The sequence below is a fragment of the Typha angustifolia genome, chromosome 9 (genome assembly GCF_048772165.1).
Source record: "Typha angustifolia cultivar Huaian chromosome 9, ASM4877216v1, whole genome shotgun sequence".
In the NCBI taxonomy this organism is placed as follows: domain Eukaryota; kingdom Viridiplantae; phylum Streptophyta; class Magnoliopsida; order Poales; family Typhaceae; genus Typha; species Typha angustifolia.
Genome location: NC_133247.1, coordinates 2,850,485 through 2,871,700, shown reverse-complemented (window position 1 = coordinate 2,871,700; position 21,216 = coordinate 2,850,485). Strand labels below are relative to the sequence as shown.

The window sequence follows — 21,216 nt, the reverse complement described above, 5'->3', positions numbered from 1 at the left end:
AAAAAAATTTAAGTAACACCCCTACCATTTAATTTTAAGCAATCATCTTGTTAAACTCAAATTAAACTTCCAAAATAGCTCAGAGACAAATCATCTTGCACGTGGAGAACTTCCTTAATGCATTTAAAATTGTTGCAAGGCAGATACTTGATAAAAAGAGAGGAAGATTAGGTCATAACTCTCTAAAACAAGCTCCATATTACTTGGTAGATCTCAATAGCGCTAAATTATGTCAAACTTAAAAGGACACATAAATATATTACATAACACACAACCCATACATTAATGTAGGTGCAAAGAGCTCATCATCCATTGGCTTTATCTCAACCATAGTGACCACCAGCAACTAAAAGAAAGAAAGCTAAATAAACTAAAACAAGTGACATGCAAAAAATCAAAGTAACTACAAACTCGAGAGGGCACAAAAATTCTCCACTCACAAGATCTCAAGATCTTGAGATGAAAGATTGCAAAACATTTCTTAACCATAGGATCATTAAAAATAAATTCTTTTCTATATCAGCAAAATGATTCCCAGAGTCTAAAATAAATCAGTAGATAGTTTTATATAATTGAGGGAACCAAAGTATCACTAAAAAAACAAATAGAGAGTTTATGTAAAAAAAAAAAAAAATGATTCAAGTGCTTAAGTGAAGTTAATCACTTATTCTTATAAATATCCATCGAATTATAATTCTCTCCACTGAGAAGAAAAAGAAAACGACATCTGTACGGTTTATTAGCCAACTAGCAATATTAATTGCATTATATTGAGTAAACAAACTTGTTATTCGATGCTTTAAAATATTAAAAAGTACTATGGTCATACTTCATTAACAAGCAAAGTCTACACATCCTATCGCCAATTCAATCAGACTCAATTTGGAACCCTTGTTTCATTCCTCTACTACATAAACTAATAAAAAAGACTTGGGAGTCCTTGGCGGCTATATTTGATAGCAATCTTCTTTTACTGTATCATATGCTCCTGGCCCACGCTCAAGACTTATCAACTACCTCTTTCTCTGGTGCTCTCATAGTTACCCACCTTTTATTTTATTTTATCATAAGAAAACTACCATATGTTGAAGATTTTGGTGAAAAGTAGCAAAACAGAATATTATGTTAGAAATTTATAGGTTGTAGAAATCTATGTTAGAAGACCATGGATTCAATATTCTTTATGAATAATATATTTTATATGCAGAAGCATAATCTATACATAACTGGAGTTTATTTCTTATATATCAGAGAGTACTATTATCTAATCTATAAATTAGATGATAGGCTAATTTATATATTTTTATATGTATACTCTTAAAATTTCAATTTTTTTTCATGAATATACTGAATATTTAAATTTAAACAATTTAGACAAGAAAAGGTGAAACCATCTTTATTGTAGTTATCATAGATTTTTCTTAGTAAAAAATATTTTGACCTCTTTAGTAAATTATTGAGACTTAACTTGAAAAAATAATCACATGAATATTTATAGAAATATCAACTTTAGAAGAATATACGAGAATATAGATTAAAAAAGACCCCCTTAATTCTTCTAATAGTGCACTGGATTAGCTCTACAAAGTCAATCTAAGTCAAGATAACAAAGTTTAAGATCTTTAGATAAGGGAGAGGTCAAAGAGGATAGGCTCCTCTCATTAGAAGGCTTAACTAGACTCCTTCTATAAAATATTAAATAGTATTGAAATAAGCCAATTGGACAAGTTGGTGCTTCTTTTACTTATCTATCATATTCCTCAGCTACTAAGTAGGAGGAGGAGCATTTCAATCCAATATATTATTTACATCACTATATTATTTTTCCACTCACAGAAGCATTAAGTAATCGGGTTATTGAAAGGGTCGTAAGAGGTCGGCGAATGGTGATTAAATGTTGTGAACTTTCCAGCCTCATATATGTTCAATGCGTGTAGTTCAAAGTTATTTTAGATATTTGAACATTTAAATAATAGATTTGTTGCGTGCCATCTTCTCCTTCTGTGATGCCATATAATATTAATTAATTATAATAGTGAAAAGAGAAGGGCATTCTTCAGATGTGCATTTAATTCAAGAATTATCCATGGTATATTTAATTTATGAGAAAATTGATGTACTTATGCTGAACGACTTTCAAGCTTGTGTATAGTTAATATTAGTATAACTTATTCTAATATTTAGTTTAATATTTATATAGAGAGTAATAATTATATTTGATACGATATAAAGTTAGTATTAAAGTGTTGAAGAATAATAAAATTATTTTAAGAATTAGTGATATTTTAAATAAAATGATAAAATTACTCTTGAGTACATGCTAACGTAGTAGCGAATTGTGAACTTAGAATACTCGATATACCCGCAATATGAGAAAATAACCATGTATTATAAGGTTATGCGAGGTATTGCGTAGTTATAAATTTGTACTATATATAAAATAACCATGCACTAAAGGATATATAAAGTTATGCGGGGTATTGCGTAATTATAAATCTGCACTATATATTGCGGTTAAATGCGGGATTATAAGCTTAAAAATAATTATGCATTAAAGAATATAAAAAAGATATTGCGAGGTAATCCAAGATGTCATAAGACACACTCCATATAAAATAATCATGCACCAGAACCTAAATTATAGCTGAAATGATTGATATTTAAGAGAAAAAATAATGGAGAGAGAAAATTTTACGTGTAAATAAGGTGATGTGTAATTAAGTGTTATCTAATCTATGAGAAAAATAATAACTATGAGTTATTATTATTTAAAATAGATAGAATAAAATAAGAGAGAATGATGAATTACTATATTAGGTAAATTATTGTTTAGTTACAACGTTATAATAAATAGACATATTTAGAATAAATTTATTCCTTTTCCATGTTAACATCATGAATAATCCTTAACTCCAATACAACAGTGAGATTTATCTTTCATTACGGTCAAGAAGATAAATAACTTTAATTGCGACTGCATATACCATCCCTCTCGTTACTGAGTCAACGGAGATTGGATCCTAGCGCTACTGTAGCCCTTGCTGCTCCCTTTTCTTTTTCATGGAAAATAGAACTTTAAAAATTCGAAAAGGTATTCGAGACTATGATTAAGACTACTACAAAGCAGACATGTTATAAATACTATAATATTATTTCTCATTGCGTTAGGGCTCGATATTCTAGAAGACTTTAATGGCGATTTCAAATGCCATCCCTCTCAAGTCTCAAGATAATGTGTCATAAAGTGTGGGAGAAGCGTTAGGGGAACAAAATGTCTTGGACTCGTGGCTTCTGAGTGGGACGAAACTTACAGCACTATAATTTATGATATACTTCTCAAGCACGTGTTATATTAACTCACCATATATATATATATAACGCACAATTATATGTGTGTTTTTTTTTAATATTATTAATGAGCCTTCTAGAACACTTGACATGCTCTGCACCACCTAACTTTCCACTGCTTCACTGAGTCATGATTTATCTTTGCAAGTAATATTTGGTGGTATGATAATTTCATATCCACTTTCTTTACTATATAAATCTCTTAATCTTAAAAAAGGTTCTTAGTTTAGATAGTTCAAAAGGGCTAACTGTAGTAATCTCTAGTTTCAATTATTAGCATGATTATGAGATTCTTTAAGAAGTGCATTGTAAAAGTTGATGAGCATTTGTATAAATCAAATTTGGTAATGGGTAGGGATCATCTTTAAGTAGTTACCCATCCCATGGGTCATGTATCTTAAAGTTACCGATCAACTCTAGTAGCGTTAGTAGGTACCTTTTTTATGATTAAAAAAGTCGTAAGTTCAATTCCAACCCTAGAGATTGTTTGGTAGTTCGGTCACTTAGCTTGATTCGGTTGATGGCTCGACGGTACGATTAGCTTAGAGAAACAGCTTGACAACATGACGTTTTAGAGCAAGTATCAGTGGCGTTTAGTTCAAAATAATTATTCAGTGACGTATATGACTTAAAGCCTAGACTTGGCAGCTAAAAATTTAGTGAGACCTAGGTACTTCTGTATCTAAAAAGGGTTGGCACTTTATTTAGTCTATATCTAATTTTTATAATCATAAATAATAAAAAAAAATATCTTAGAAACGACACTGTATATATTCATATATCTCTAGATTAAAATATAAAAAGAGGCGGGTCACTAAAAAAAATGAAAAAGGTTGATCTGTATCTGATAAAATATATTTTACCTCCTAAATCTTATATTGTATTACTATAACTTCTTGCACTTTTGACTGGACCGTAAATATAAATACTGTTAATAGAGATAAAATAAATTGACTTAAATGATCCTCTTCTTTCTAGTTAAATAAGTGTATATACTTTCACAGAATTTTTAAAAAATATATTATACGAGATTACCTTATTGAAGAATAATTAATTGACACAGAGAGACAGGAGGAGTTGGGCTTAACGTGCGTTTAAATTACACCAAAGAAAGACGCTCATAATAATAATAGTAGTAATTAAATTTTCTTATTGCTTGCGGAGTCTCATTTGGGCTTTGGAGACTCAGATCTCATGTCCACGTGATACTCCTCCGGTCACGGTTGACTAAGATTAACTCAGGATCCAATCAAGATCAGGCTGCGATCGTCGAGGAATAAATGTGATCTAGCTCGGCCCACAATACGGCCCAAAAGACCCATGTCTGCTTGACTACTTACTGAACCCTAATCTCATATCATAGGAATTGGGTTAGCAGGTAATTGGTAGAATATTTCTTATCCGCGCGACAATCACACACATTTGACGGTCCTGAATTGTTCAATCACACCTTTAAAAAATTGCATAGATCGTAGGATTAGGTTCGTTCAAAGCTTCTAAACTTAATCTTATATATATATATATATATATATATATATATATTTAGTCTTCTAAACTATCTAATATCTATCGCTCTCTATGGAATAGACTAAAAATTGGAAATTACCATATTGCCACTAGGCCCGAGCATGCGTATAATCCGGTCAAGGAGTTTCAGTTCATTGGGTTGGGCCAAGTTTAAATTACAAGGTCCAATCTATAATTGGGTCGGGTTTGGGCTTGACCTAGCATAATTAACTTAGTATATATAAATTTTATATCTACCATATTTATATTATTTATTTAATATACTCTGCTATTTGATGTTATAGAACAAATATATAATATTAGTGGAACGGATCAGGTCTAAGCCCAATCCTAATCTGATTGTTTGCATATGATATGGTGCTTGATCTCGGCCGAGTTATTACTATTAAATAATTGGGTTGGGTTGAATCGAGTTTGGGTCTAGTAGAATTGGTTGACCTTGGAATTGAGCTCAAATTGACCTGAATCCAACCAGACTATATTTGAAAAGTATCTAGGTCTACTTATTTCTTGGATAAGAGTAAAGTGGTTCTCAAAACATCTAAAAATAATCACTTGGTGGACTAAATGATAGGGCCAATGTGAAATGGATAATATTTTAAATTATCCAGATATGATTATCCTTTAAATAAAAAAATTAATAGATATGTGATGCTAGTGGATCGGGCCGGGCTTGGTCTGATCCAAAATAAAATTGGGCTTCCGTGTAGACATGGCTTTGCCCAGTCTATTCTGGTGGGTAGTCATGTCAGGCCTAATCGGTCGGCTAAGCTTGATCTAAAATTTTATTAAAAATAAGATAAAATAAATTAGGGGGTTAAATTACATAATTGGTCTCTCGTATAATTACTTTTAATATATATATATATATTGGCCATTTTTCTAATCTTACCTAAATTTTCGATTGCCGCATGCTTTTCATATTGAGTCCATTTTGACTTGTTTTACTGTTGCGTAGTTTTATATTGACCATTTGAATGTGTTAAGGACATTTAAAGAACTAAAATAAGAATTTAATAAATTGAAATCTAATAAATATGAGCGTGCCAATTATGGGTGGACAAGTTTAAGTCTTAATAAACAAACTAATATCTACGGCTTGCAATAGGATGTTACAAACTTAAGCCGGATTGAGCTCGACTAAAGCTTGATCTGAGCCAGTTAAAATCTTTTATCGGATTATTAGATATCGATGGCCTTGGCGTGGCTTCTTGAGCACCCTAACCAGACATACTTATCGAGTAGAAGTGATTTTGAAAGCTGGCAAGCAGGAAATAAGTTTGTCATGCATGTCTCTTTCTTTCTTGTCTTGGCTCGGAGGATTTTACTCATCGGATTCCAAGGCCAACGAGGCTTATTCTGTGGATTGTGATGGTAAAAGGATAACACGGTTAATGGACAGCTAATTAATCCACTTTTTTTAACGGGGCTTTTGAGTTACCTACTTCCTCGATTCTTCTTTGGAAACTTCGCCAGTTTAGTCGCAAAGATAAGAGGCTGAAAAGACGGAATTGAGATAAAATTAATGAGAATTTATTTTATGATTAAGAAAAAATTAATGTCTTGTTGAGTATATAGCTGTAAAAAGAATAATAAAAAATGGGATAAAATTATGAGATAAATTGGTGTCCGGTTGTTGTTTTTTCAAGTTAACTAATTTATTATTATTTTCCTATTTTAATATAAATTGATATTACAAATAACTTTTTTTTTAATTCGATAATTATATTAATTATAATTCAGTAATTTAAAAAGTTAGAATAAATGAGTGAGATATTTTAATTTTCTCATCCCATCTAAAAGCTAGATAAAGAGATTCGGATAAGCGAGATTTTTTTTAAAAAAATAATTCTTAATCTTTATTTGGCAATTTTTTCCCAGAATAGTAAAGTTACATAAGAATATAAAATAAGAGTAAAACGGCCATTTGTAAAGGCTAAATATGAGCACGTGACTGCCACTTACATTTTTTTAACGAAAAAAAAGATATCAAAAGGATGATGCTATAGTTACTATTTTATGTCATCTTATATACGTGTCTTCGATCCCTCATCTTACGCTATCTTAAACTACCGCAATTAAAACCAAGTAAAAGATTCACCAACATCCACTTCGACCAGTAACTACTCTGACCACCGTATAAGTCAAACTTATTGTAATTAGAATATCCTAATCCACTTAAGACATACTTTGACAACTTTCTAACCGAAATTTCCTCTCCCACTTGGCATATTATGATTCTAATCTCCTAAGATTAGACACGTGGATGTGGATTTGTCACAGCTCAAAAGTGGGCGATTTTTTTTTTCCCCACTCTCTCTGGGTAACAGCTAATTCCTAGCGAAGCACTCAAAGCGCGTTTCACCAACACTTATTTCCCGCGAAAACCCCACGCTGCCTTCCTCTTCTCTGCTCGATTTGTAAGCACTCCTCCATATATATATGTGTATATATATATATATATATATATATATATATAGATAGATAGATAGATCTTCTTAGATTCTTAGACTAGATATATATATATCTATCTATGTACACGTATAGATTTAGGGTTTATATTACCCAGTTGGGATAGGTTGATGGCTGACGACAATATACACGTGCACCATCCTCAGCACGTGCAGTCCACTCCGCAAATCCAACCACCTCAACTACCCTCCCCTCGTGCCTCCGAGCCGACATCACCCATTGGAGAGCCAAGCGGACTTGGGGAAAAGCCGGCGGCCGGTGCCTCCAATTACCGCGGGGTGCGTTGCCGGAGCGGCAAGTGGGTGTCGGAGATCCGGGAGCCGCGAAAGACGAGCCGCATCTGGCTAGGCACGTACCCGACGGCCGAGATGGCGGCGGTAGCGTACGACGTGGCAGCACTAGCCTTGCGCGGCGGCGACGCCGTTCTCAACTTCCCTCGTGCGATTGCGTCGCGGCCGACGCCGGCGTCAGCCTCACCTCATGACATACGCGCCGCGGCGGCCGCGGCGGCTATGGCATCGCGGTCGGAGGCGAGAGCGGAGGAGAGGAGAGTCGCCGCCGCCGCCTCCTCAGCAGTAGCAGCACGTGGTGCGGAAGAGGAGGAGGAAAAGGAGAAGGTATTGAGTTTTATGGACGAGGAGGAGATATTTGACATGCCGCAGTTGTTGATGAACATGGCCGAGGGGTTAATGATGAGTCCGCCGAGACTGAGCCCGGCCGCGTCGGATGACTCGTCGGAAGCTTCGGATGCGGCAAGTAGTCTGTGGAGTTACCCGTAGATTGCATAAGATTGTGAGGTGCGGAGAATAAGTAGTAGCTAGAAGGAGGAATAGCTGGAATTTTATCAGCTATCGGTTGTAATATCGACTGCATCTATTGCTACTTAGCTTCTATAGTACTGCTGTTTACTTGGCTCGCTTCTTTACCTCATTTGAGACTTCCTACTTAATTTGGAGCATTTCGCATATTTATCCATGCAATCTCGCAAAATTATTTCAAATTTGAATGCGAAAGTTTCAATAATTAATTCAGTACCACATAGTGTTTCTCCCTCCCTCTCTCCCCCACCAGTCAGCACAAGCAGCTCGACAATGTTTCAGTAGTTGTCGTGACGTAATTAAGGTAGTACTGCATGGAATATTAACATGTACCTTGGACTCATACAAACTTAAATATATTCATTGGATACTGTCGTTTTAGTTCAATTAACTCACTGTTTATAAATGCAAGCAACCATAATACGAGTCATCAAAGTCTGGTAATTATAGATGATAGCATTTATGATCAAAATCACCAGACTGGTATGTAACATTTTTATATAATTAACAATGTATTCTAAAACATTTTAAATATATAACTATGTCTAGAATTTTTATTAGAGTATATGCATGAATGTTATGAAGGTGACCAAAAAAAACTGTAAATTAAATGAGAAACAATTTGTGTTGACTCAGTTTTATGAGGTTTCATCCGTTTGAAGAGGTGTTTCAAATACAATAGTTGGCGTTTGAAGAGGTGTTTCAAATACAATAGTTGGCATTTAGGTACACAGAGACTGTTTTTGATGTAGGTGTTCACAAGGTGGTTCAAATGCAATGCAAACATACTCGAGATTATAAACCTTTTAAGTTGGGACATTTGCAAGCATCCTGCTTGCTATAGAATGATAGCACAGATCTATGACTTATATTGTTATATGAAGTAGTATATATGCAAACATTTGCAAGCATTCTGAATTTTCTTTTAAGTATAATTTTTTTATCCTATATGGAGGAGTATATATGGGTTAATGAACCTAATCCTAAGAAGCTATCATTGTCCTTGTTTAAGAGACTCTTAAAGGTCGCCTATGACTTCAAATAAATATTCGAGGTCATCTCTCTACTTTTCAATGGAACATGCTAAATCAAGATTTTACACATTGTATTCATATTGAATCCAAAAGAAATATATATCGATGGTCATAGAAGGACCAACCTCAAGCGTCATGGAGGTTGAGAACCGATTATGGAAATCATCGAATTGTGGGCCCTACCAAACAAACTTGTTACAAATTGAGTTGTAATTTTTGACAAAGTGATATGAATGTTTTTTGTCATTGCTATAATCAATTTGGCTATAATCATTATTTTGTGTTGATTTAGATTCGTGTGTTTTTCCACGTTAAATCATTTGTGTTTAAACTTTTTAATTTACGTTTTTATATTTTTATATTTTATTATAATGGTAGTGTGTGTGTTATAGAATCTCCTAGGAAGTTACAATTTTTCATGATAGATCTGAAATGGAAAGAATTCTTGATTTCTGTTGCAGTAGTTAATTTGGATATTCTCTATGTGAAATATGTAGTGGCAAAGTTACAATAAATATAATGATCAAATCACCAGAAGAAATTGCGACGACAAAGGTAAAGAGCAATACGATAAAAGAGAATCTTTGGCAATTTCGAAAGCTTCTCGATCTGCAATAGGTGCAAGTTGGTTTGATTATTATTATTCTTTTTTGATTATCTGAAACAAGTTGTTCACTGGTGTACAAAATATGAGCAGCAACACATGTGGCTGTGGTTATGATTTAAGGCACCATTAGTTAAGTGTAAGTTTTTTGGTAAACTATAAATTATTTTAAAAGCTTAAGCAATTAAAAATTATCAGTATTCTATACTCTCACTTTTCCTCGAATTTAAGCACTAGTTATCTTGATATCTCCAAGAAAAACTTGATTTGAACAGTTGGAGACAAATTAAGAGCAAAAGTATTGAGTTCGAATTATATCAAACTCATTTATTATTTCAAATATAAAAACTCCATCTATTTTAAAAATAAATTTGCTTTTCTAACGTCTCGAAATATCTTAAAATATAAAAATTATTTTTTTTAACAACTTAAATTTTGAGTTGATTGTGAGTTAATATTTCTTCACTTCGCCTGAGTTAATCTAAGCATTAATTATTGTGCATTTGTTGTATATTATGACTTCTTTTCTCTGTAAGTAAGATATGTGAAGTATTGTTTTTATAAATTAGTTATATCTATCTATCTTGTTCTTTAGATCTGGACACCTAGAAAGTTCGAATAGTTTGAGAAGGGAGAAGTAAGAACATAAATATGAAAAGCTATCATTCTAAGGGCTTAAGCTTTTAAAATAATTAATAAATTAATATAAATACATCACGAGAATCCAACATATGGCAGCTCCAACTATCCTATCCCACGAGAGAGGAATCCACTTTTTGGCAATTACTTTTGTGATAATTATGATCGCGAATGGTTAATGCACGGAACAACTAACCCTGATAGATTAATTAATGCACCTGCGCCAGAAACTTCATCTCGGTTATCTTGTTGGTGATCGTATACGTCGAACTCAAGCTTAAACCTAGTTTGACTTCTTTAAGGCAACAGACGTGTGAGCTTCGAGATCGATCAAATGCGAGGGAGAGACGTGCGATACTTTGGTGAAGCAACACGCAGAATAAGTACACGTACGATATTGTCGCCGTGACATTAATTATCACAAAAGTTTAAAGAGAGAGAGAGAAAGGAAACAAGGAGCAGACATAGTGGTCAAAACAATCTTCCGTAGATTTTTTCCCCTTCCCCACCTCCCAAAGGAAGGATGGCTGCCTCCTGCATGAAGAATCCAACCTCAAGGACTGCGACGAAAGAAAATAATGCATGGGGTCCCTCCACGGGTGTAGAATATTGTTGAAGAAATATGAATAAATCTCTCCATACTGCTGTAAAATAAGTTAACCTGGAGCAAGACATGACATGTGGAGCAAAGTACTTGATAGTTAACAGTGGTTTATTGCTAAAACTTTAGCAGTTTAGTGCTATGAAGATAGCAATAATTTGAACATATTGAAGAGAATCTTAATGCGACGTGGCACGGAAGCTACGTTCAATTTCACACTGGATGAGAGGCGTAGAGGAGAAGGAAGAGGTCTCTTTCGAAGGTGGGGATATGAGATCAGAAAGGCGAAAGAAGTCGTAGCAGTTGGAAGTCGGCGGCCGCAGCGAAAAGGCACCAAGGATCTCTGCATCCGGTCGAAGGTAGAAGAGAACGGCGCCTGTGGATTCGTTGGTTTTACTTTCCTCTCTTTCTCTCTTTCTTTCTTTCTTTCTTTCCTTCTTTCTCTCTCAATGTGTTTGAGCTGCGATATATATGGCCGACAAGGAAGTCACGTCTCGGCTTTCCTATGTTTTAAAAACGGGACAAATTTGGGTCCTAAGTGGGTGCAGAGTCTACTTCGCATTCTCCCTTCGTATCTCTCTATTTCTCGAGCCATCCCTGTCAGGAAAATGTAGTGATCTTAGTAGATTTTTGAGGAAAATCTGCTATCAGGAACAGTGCTCCACCCGCTTTAACTATCAGGAAAGTGGAGAAAAACTTTAATTTCTGACCAAAATATAAAGACGTGGAGGCTTTTTGAGCTTTGATTTATTAGTTGGAATTTATTTATTACTTAAGTCAATTCTGCAAATATAAAATGGATTCCATTATTTTTCAAACAACAAGATTTATTTTTAAATAAAATCAATCGAATTCCGCGTCGTGTTATGGCAAGCAGATTATTGGAAATTGTTATATGACAGTCTGATTCTACATTCGAGAGAGGTTAAAATGCAAAGAGTTCGTAGAAACAAGTCCGTAAACCCGAATCCGTTAAGTCTCAAAAGGTCCAGGAAGGCCCAGGAGGTAGGTACGTATATATAATCCACTAAAGCCCATGGGCTAAAGATCCAAATTGAGCAAGAAGTCGTTTCCCCCAATTCCCTCTCCCTATTCGCTTTTTTTTTTCTTTTTTTTTTTCCTTCCAAGACTTCGAGCTCAAAACTCGCGCCTTTTGTTGAAAGTTGAAAACGAAAGAAGTCGATCTGAGTGAGGGCGATAGCCGACCGCCGCCGCCGACGCGGGAGAAGAGGTAGCGATGAAGAATCGCGTCGCTCCGGGCATTGGAGCGAACCTTCTCGGTCAGCAGTACGCCGAGAGTAACGCATATGCCACCGTCTACGTCTGCAATCTCGGCACTCGGGTATCGCCGCTTTGTTGATCCTTCATTCCACTTACTTTTCTTGGTTTCGTAATTAGGGTTCTAAGTTTTCACGTCTTTTTGTCTTCTATAAAGTGAACAATCTTGTGATTGGGCCGTGCGCTGTTTGATCTCTCTGTTCGACATCTCGATGGCTTTATTTCTTCCGTAGAGATTCGGTTCCGTTAATGCAATCTTTTTCTTTCTTTTTCCAGAGAATACTAATAATTGGTTTCGAATTTTGACAACCATTGATAATCGTATGTGGGCAAACTATGCACTTATGAATGAAAATCGCTTAATGTGACGTCTGGTTATAAGTTACTTGCAACTCATGGTACTGGATTCGGAAGCTACGTTGGAGTTCTCAATTGGTTTTTATTCGAACTTCGGTTTAACTGATATAAGATCGAAGAATTAGTCAATGCGGATGAAAGTATTATGCTCATTGCCAAACTGGATAGTCTGGATGTAAGATTAGAACGCGTCATGCTCATCGCTAAAAAACGGTTTGTATTTCAAATTCCATTCTTGAATTCCTTTCAAGTTCAATGATACAAAGATTAACAAGATGCTTCAACATGCCTGGTATTGACTCATTATACCAACTTTTGTTTCACAGGTTACTGAGAAGCTACTATTGGAGTTGTTTGTCCAAGCAGGTCCAGTTGGTAAGTCGTAAAATTACCTTTTCTTTTTAGTTCATTAGATGAATTATAATTGGCGCTGGTGCAGAGCATAGATTTTTCCCTTCTAGATTCTTGGGAGATGTTTCAGATTCAGATTTAATTTTTGCACTACTAGATCAATGGAACGAAAATTTCTGTTTATTTAGCCTGCATCGCATGTTGTCTAATATTTCCTATTCTAAGATTATATATGATATACCAGTTAGAAAAAGCTTATATACAGGGTAGTTGATATAGCTGGTACATCCTCAAATGTTGGTATAAACTAAGCCCCTTCACTTAGAATAATTTTTTTATGATTTTAAAATACACTCTCTTATTTTAGATAATAATTGAATATTATAATTAACATGTTCTAAATATAAATATTATTCATTAAAATTATATCTTTTGTGCTGTATAATAACATAATTTATTTTTATTCTTGATATCTATCTTACCGATTTAGATTATATCAATATATTTATCATAATTTTATAAAAGACAAAAAGGTAAAATTCTATTTTTTTCTTCCCTTTTTATTATATTAACTATTAATATTTTTTAATTAACACAAAAATAGTTATTTCTAAAATAAAATTCGTATTTTGAAAATAACAGATAAGCTTAGAATTTTCCTCTTTCCCTCCGAAGAAGCGCAACAGTGCTCTCTACCAGCTTTTTGCACTTCCTGTCATCTTTATACAATATTATGTAGATAACTTTAGTGCAGAATTATTGTCTCCATATAATTGTCACTTAGCACCTTACCGATTGTCATGTCAAATCATGGTTAGTATCGTCATGTCAAATCATGGTTACTATCGTAATGTCAAATCATGGTTATTATTGTCATGTCTACTTCCATTTTTATAATGTTCTTCATTTCCTCGTTCGAGTATTAGTGCTAGGACTAGGACTTTTACTATCTTTTTTTTTTCTTTTCTTTTTTTGAGTAAAATGGAGTTACTCTGGTTGATATCGTGCTAGCTCAGTCTCGACTTTCCTTTCCGTAATAGAATCTTATGCTCTTTTTATATACTTAGAGGTTAGATTAATAAGAACGAAGTTAATGATAGGGAGTAAGAGCAGTTAATGTAAAAGCCATACTATTCAAATTGTTACTTTCCTATGGAACTCAAATTACAAAATAAGGGTTTTATCCATCTCCAGCAAAGCAGAGCCTTGATTTACAGTTTATATCCTGTTTCTTCAAAGTTAGTTTTAAATTAATCATTTTTTTAGAGCCATAATATCCTTTAATTTTTTTTATTATTTTTTTGGTGCAGTAAATGTCTATCTTCCAAAAGATAGACTTACAAATCTCCATCAAGGACATGCATTTGTTGAGTTCTAGAGTGAGGAAGATACAGCTTATGTAAGAATGTCCTGTATATAAGTGTGAATACTAACCTTAAATTCTGCCAACTGATATCATTTCTGGTTTAACTTTTGCAGGCTGTGAAAATTTTGGACATGATCATGCTATACGGGAAGGCAATATGCGTAAGGAAAATGGGGTTGATTTTTTATCTTGTTGAAGCAACTCTATTGGTTTCTTATCCTCTCTATTGGCTTGCTAGTGCTAATGTAAAACAATGTTATAGGAAGATGCTTAGAGCTCGTAATTACAGGTGTTAACCAGATGCAAGAGAATACTTCAGTGCTCAAATTTTGCTTTTGAACCTTTACAGTGTTCCTATTTCTGTATTTGTTATGTACAAATGTTTGAAGGGCACATATGCTGGAATTTTATTTTTGTTTCTTATTTTAGGCTTGTGAAGATAAGAGGAGTTTGGATGTTGGGGCAAACCTTTTCATCAGTAATCTTGATCCGGTAAAAATCTCTTTCCACATGTAGTTTGTCAGCTCAAGTATCTCAATGGCTAACTGTTTTTCTTTTGGTCTCCGAATTCAGGATGGGAATGAGAAACTTCTATGATATATTCAGTTACTTTGGAGTTATTGCAACCAAGCCAAAGATGATGCCTTCTCATTTTAGTACTCTTGATTTGGCTTTGTGAAATATAATGATTACGAAGATCTTCATAGTTGGTACGGTGACTTCTTCAAATTTCTTTATTAGTAATAAAGAGAGAGAGTACTGTTTTGTGCAAGTCAAAACATCTTCTAGTCAGTCAATATGCTGTTATTGGTTGGTTTGGGAATGTACTAGTGCATACCACAAAATCTTATTTTACTTTGCATATAATGTATTTAACAAGATATTTCTGAATCAAACATACAATTTATGAGACATTGCTACAGCTTACCTGCAACTTTCACGCTCATGGTAAATCTGTCTGCACAATGGCTTGTTTGCTTGGTTTGGCAATCTGTATGTTTATCAAATTATTTTACTGGCATTGTAAGAACGAACACATGATTCTTGAAATCTTTAAGCTTGACGTGAAATCTGACAAATCATTTGCCTTATATTTAGGTGGAGTCAATATGCATTTGTACACTCATTCTAGAAACTTTGCGCCAAATATTTGGTGATTAGCCAGTTTATGAAGTAGTACAAATGTGTATTTCTATCCTCTTGTATTGCGTAATTAGATAGCTTCTATGCCTGATATTTGGATACTACTTTTGTTACTATGATTGTCAAATCCTTGGTATGCATGATCAATATGATCTACTCAGATACTTGCAAAGCTATGTAGAATGTCAAAATGGAGATTCACATAAAGGCATGATGAATACATCTATGTTAGGCTTTTTGTTGATTGTGTTAATCTTTTTTTATAAGGAGATCAACCTTTTACCATAAACCATTAGTATTAACCCAGACGAGGATGTGGATCAATAGCTGGACAAACATATCCTTATTTAGATCTGGCAGAACTTGGATACAGAATACAGAGTATAACGAAAAGATGTTTTCGCTAGTAGAAGCATTATTGGTAGCAAAAAGGAAAAAAAGAGAAGATAGAAGGAGCATTATAGGAGAAAATGTCTCCGTCTAAATGCTTGACAACTGAGATTTAGTAGTGCAGTATTTTGATTGTTAAGTATGAGAATTAGATTTGCAGTAATCTCAAAGATAATAAATTGGATTAGAATGATATACCATTGAAGAACTCGGATGGCTATTATATAGCTTTACAAAAAGCTAAAATCCAGCCAAATTTTAATTGACCTTGTTGAATAACAAGGAAGAATTCAAAAGCAAAACAGAATAACAAATCTAATGACACATGTCAAACTCATTCACTACTTCCTAAAGATTAGGAATTTATTTCAATAGAATAACAAAACTAATAACAACTCCTTCGTTGATTGCTTGTGAGTTGTTTTCTTCTGAACAGAACTGTGCATTTTAATCATTTCCTTCTTATCCCTTTGCAGATAAGTCGAGATCCTGACACTGGGAATTCTTGAGGTTTTGGTTTTATTAACTATGATTCCTTTGAATCATCTGATGCGGCATTAGAGGTATTTCATCTTATAATTGTTCTCCTAGATCTTCTAAGAAGTGTTTCTTTTGGCATTGATTAATTTCAGGAGCTGGTTAGTTGACATTTCTGATTGACTTCCTTTTCTTCTGTGTTTGTTTGTGTACAGGTCCTGAATGGTCAATTTATATTTAACTGCCAGATCACTCACTATCTCTTATGCTTACAAGAAGGGTTCAAAAGGAGAAAAACATGGCACTCTATCAGGTGGTCAGTTATCTCCAAGCCTATTCTATCTGCAGAACTCTAAGTTTTTATGAGGCTCGGGTTGTCGCCCTTATATGTATATGTTCTGTTTTCCAGGTCATGCGAGTACAACTTATTAGATAACTTTTAGGGGTTAGGCAATTTCCATTTTCCATCCCTCTGATGACTTTTAGGTGGTTAAGCAAATTCTGATAGCTCGTAGTCATTATACTAGACATGGTCTAGTTTATACTAGATTCCCATTGTGATCTCATTACCTTGGATTGTCAATGTCCAGCATGTTGACTTTACACAGTGTCGAACATGTGGACACATATAATGAAAAATTATCCCAGTTACATGAATGACAAACTCTGAAGCTCTTATATGCAAGAGCATGGAGGCAATGAAGAAGATTAGTCACATGCAATAGGACCTGATGCTAATACTGACTTTGCGGAGCCTGTGATTCATATGATTAGAATTTAGAACTCTTATTATTGTGCATACCTTTCTAAAAGCATAAAATCATAATTAAAAGATAAATGCGTTTCTTTATTGCAATTTCCTCTGGATATAGTTGATTTTATGATATCAACTTGGCAGGCTGACAGTGCCTTATTTGATTTTTTTTTTCTCAACATGCAGAGAGATTTCCAGCAGCTAGCAATCCAGCATCACAGAAGAACAGGCAGCACATGATGTTTGCAAGTGGGCCGCCAACCCTTGCTAATTAGACATGATCAAATGGCCCAGTCCGCCCGTGCCCGGCCCGACCCGGCCCGGTTTGGACTGGGCTAAACCCGGCCCGGCCCGTCCGATGATCATGTCTATCCGGACTGCAAGGAAGTAGCATGGTTGGCGCTAGAATCCCTCCTTGACCATCTTCGGATGGTCTGGTGGCAACCGGTCAGATGCCCCACTGATTTGACCCCTGTTGTCCATACCAGCTGATCAATCTCCTCACATCCAGATAGAAGGGCCACAACCAGGCCAAGCCGTTACATCACCTCAACCACTTATCATGAAATGGCCTCCACCTGAAGCAACTATCCCACGTCGGCTTATGTGGCGGTCACCCCCCCCCCCCCACTCCACCCACTACATCAACGAGTAGGTGCCATCGTGGCCTCTTAAACGTCCATGCCATGTCATCCACCGCCAGATGCTCCACATTATGGAGATCATTCCCTCGGATGAATGAATTCTCTTCAGTTGATACTTCGTATTGCTGGAATATTGTTTCACCCGATGACCTCTATTACTGTAGTTCGTTAAGATTTCCACATGAGGAAGAATCTGAGGAATAAGTGTAGCTGTCAATTGTACAGAACATTTCAGGCTGAACTCAGAGACTCGGAGAATCAACAACTCTTAGATTGGCGTTTCTCAACTGTCACATTGCTGTGGAGGACGACTCATGTGATCTCTGAACTCTCTCTTTGATTTGTATGTGGGTGTGGGTGTGGGTGTACATATATACCATATAAAAAGATCTATGATAGATAATTGCACCTTAAAAGTGAATCTCTCGCATCATTTGCACTACTTAAAAACTGACATTTATAATTTTGTCAATTCGTAATCGCGATATGTTGGCATGTTAATTAAATCCATCATTGAGATCTAGTGTTCCTACATCTTGAGAAAAGAGAAGGATGAGCAATCGTGCGTTTAATTAAGAAATACGTAGTCAAAGCCATGTTGTAGAGACTCTTGCCTCCTCTCTTTCATCTTTCCACAGTGGCAATCTCTTAGCTTATAGCTTGATCGATGCCTGAGAATTTATTATGTTTCCAGTGGTCCAGCCGATTGCACGCCGATTGATGAATAGTATCAGAACTTATATTTAATCTTCCTGTGCTGCTGCTGCTGGTAACACTGCATGCAGTAGACAGCAGGTTCACAGCTGTGAATTTGCGTAGCCTCCAAAGCTAAATACAAAGGAGATCCATTAACGACGAAGGCTCGCAGAAATCCTCAACAAGCGTCCAGGTGTTACTGCACATGAGTTTGCTCTTCTGACTCTTAAGCACTGCAGGCATAAACTACTCCCCTGCTGCAATTGAGTCCTCGTGTACGACAACGCAAGGCTACTAGACTAATGCTCGGATCCTGTGAGGAATCCTTCTCGGTGCGTACGGAAAGCTCAACTCTCGTCAATCTCGAGGTCGTTAAAGCCGGGAGGAAACAGTTGCAGCTGTCCGTACTGTGAGTAACTGAAAACAATCTACTAAGAGATTAAGTACAAACAACTGTCTCTTGATAATAATCTTACTCACTCCTTTCCTTGTTGCTTCCTGTCAAAAACACTCAGCATGATGGTTTTATTATCATTCCATCACTATATTTTATTTTTAGTAATGCCTCAAAAAATAATGCCAGTTAATTTCCACCTAACAAAATATACCTAACATACTCCTCATCTCACCTTAAAATCTAGTTCACTTTTTACCTTGACCTGGACCTTGAAAAGCTTGCTCAAGGATTTTGTACCTATAGTTAATTTAGTTCATCTATATAATAATTGTTTGTTTGTGAAAGTTATTTTCTTAATATTTTTAAAAATATTTAAAAGAAAAACACATGGGTTAAATAATATATATTTACATGATCCGGTGTGAATAATTTTAAAAAAAATTCAAAAAAATTATTAGGGTACCTATCATTCAAGTGAGCGGTGAAAACAATAGTAAGTACAACATTGCCCACTTAGGTTTTATATCGTATCCTTTCTACATTGCATATTATCGCTATGGATCTTAAGGCACTAAGACATCATTCTCTTATCCAGACTGGACTATCTGCAACAATATTAAGCACTTAATTAACATCGGACTACTCGCTAATGGCGTTGACTTGTAGCTAAAGTTTACCCTATACTTGGTCAGTGAAGGAGGTTAGTAATATTGCCCAGAGAATTAACTAAAGGGTAGTGGCAGAGTGGAGAGGCGCAGGTACGTAGCAAATAGGCAATAACCGTGCGAGCTGAGTATCTGGTCAACCCAGCTGTAATTGCCGAATCTTAAAGCTAAAGGACAACATTCCAACCTGGGAGTTCTTGGACCTCTCTATACAATATAGATCGATAGATAGATAGATAGATAGATAGATAGATAGATAGAACTCTATGGATCATGAAGAAGAAGAAAGAACAAGGAAAGTGCGACTCCCTGTACTTCAACTCATCCCATTTGACCATTAGTTGAGATAAAAAAAATAAAAAAGATACCGTACTACTAATAAATTAATCACGATTTTTCCCATCACGGAGATCCATTTAACTATACAAAAGATCAAAATCTTATTTATGACCAAATCTATATATATATTAAACCCGTCCTAGCTCATAATTTAGGAGAAATTAGGGAATTTTTTTATAAAAAGAATCTCATTTATGAATAAGATGGTTGCACGTTTCAGAGCCACGTGATATAAAGGCAAGGGTGCTATCGAAGTAGGCTAGTACTCAGAAGAGTATGGGAGCTGTTCCTCCGACCGCGGGGGCAACGGTAACGCAACGCCATAGGTTGGATTTCCTGTAGCTTCATTTGTTGGTCTGTCGGCCAATTATATTAACTAGCACGTGTTTGTGATGAATAATGAGTGATTCAATCTTGCACGAGCGGATCGAGTTTAGCCTAACCTTTTTGAAATAGACCCGATCCAATAGGCAGGCCCAAGTCTGGTAATTAGATTGGGGTTAAGTTTTGCCGACAAATAATGTGGGTGCTTAAATGCAAGACGGTAAGCTAGGAACGTGCACAGCTGTCAACTATTCATCTGACGAGTTTGAAAGCCCGTCCTGCCCCTCTCAGAATCCGGCTCGTACCGTGCATGAGATTTGCTGCCCTTATTTGTCGGAAACGATTTGAGTCGACAAAAGGGGGTGCTGTGACACGTCGCCTGCCATGTAAGCCTGTTTCCTGTGCGAGACGGAACACCGGATGGCCGCTAAAGTCGGTCTATTTGTCCGGAAAACGAAGACGACACTCCGAGTGCACGGACTCCACGCCCTTCCCCCTCCTCATCAAATGCGGAACATCGGATCCCGATCACGGACTCCGCCTTCCTTCTCAAATCTCCACGCACCAACCACACGTGCCCGCCTCCCAATTTTCTACTGCCACGTGGATCGCCCCTCCCCCAGCTAAACGACAAATTCAATATAAATAAGCGTTTTTTTTTTTACCGCACTATATCTCTCTCAAACTTTATTTACAAAAATTATATCGCACTCTAAACTCAATACTAAAAACTGCTGATAAATCAATATTTTATTTCATTAATTTAAACTTATATACTCTAAATTAATTATATATTTTTTATCTAAATTAATGACAGCGCTAATGATATAGATTCTTTTGATATTAAGTTTTAAGTCTAATTTATTTTAATAAATAAAATTTAGGAGGATATTAGTTCGGTCAAAAAATAGGCAGAAAGAAATTATGAAAGTAACAGTTCGGATGCGTCAAATCGAAAGTGGTCACGCCCGACATTCGACTCCGCCATCAGT

The 21,216-nt window shown here is 35.5% G+C and overlaps 1 protein-coding gene and 1 long non-coding RNA gene across 5 annotated transcripts; both read left to right on the top strand.

The window, feature by feature from the left end:
* Positions 1-7,349: 7,349 nt before the first annotated feature.
* Positions 7,350-8,259, top strand: LOC140767208 (ethylene-responsive transcription factor ERF027-like). Its single transcript, XM_073107043.1, has one exon. It carries the CDS (start codon positions 7,458-7,460, stop codon positions 8,124-8,126), a length of 669 nt encoding a protein of 222 aa, XP_072963144.1. The 5' UTR covers positions 7,350-7,457; the 3' UTR covers positions 8,127-8,259.
* Positions 8,260-11,999: 3,740 nt separating this feature from the next.
* Positions 12,000-17,803, top strand: LOC140767415 (uncharacterized). Of its 4 annotated transcripts, none has more exons than XR_012105573.1 (10): positions 12,000-12,385; positions 12,598-12,891; positions 13,005-13,053; positions 14,340-14,428; positions 14,509-14,556; positions 14,825-14,887; positions 14,969-15,105; positions 16,405-16,491; positions 16,621-16,718; positions 17,346-17,803. It is a non-coding gene; the product is annotated as an uncharacterized lncRNA (long non-coding RNA). The 4 variants fall into 4 exon arrangements; XR_012105572.1 differs by having other exon boundaries at positions 14,509-14,570; XR_012105571.1 differs by having other exon boundaries at positions 14,509-14,684.
* Positions 17,804-21,216: the final 3,413 nt, after the last annotated feature.

Bases quoted from the DNA above. Each gene is read 5' to 3' on its own strand.
- LOC140767208 (XM_073107043.1), top strand. From the start codon at position 7,458: ATGGCTGACGACAATATACACGTGCACCATCCTCAGCACGTGCAGTCC.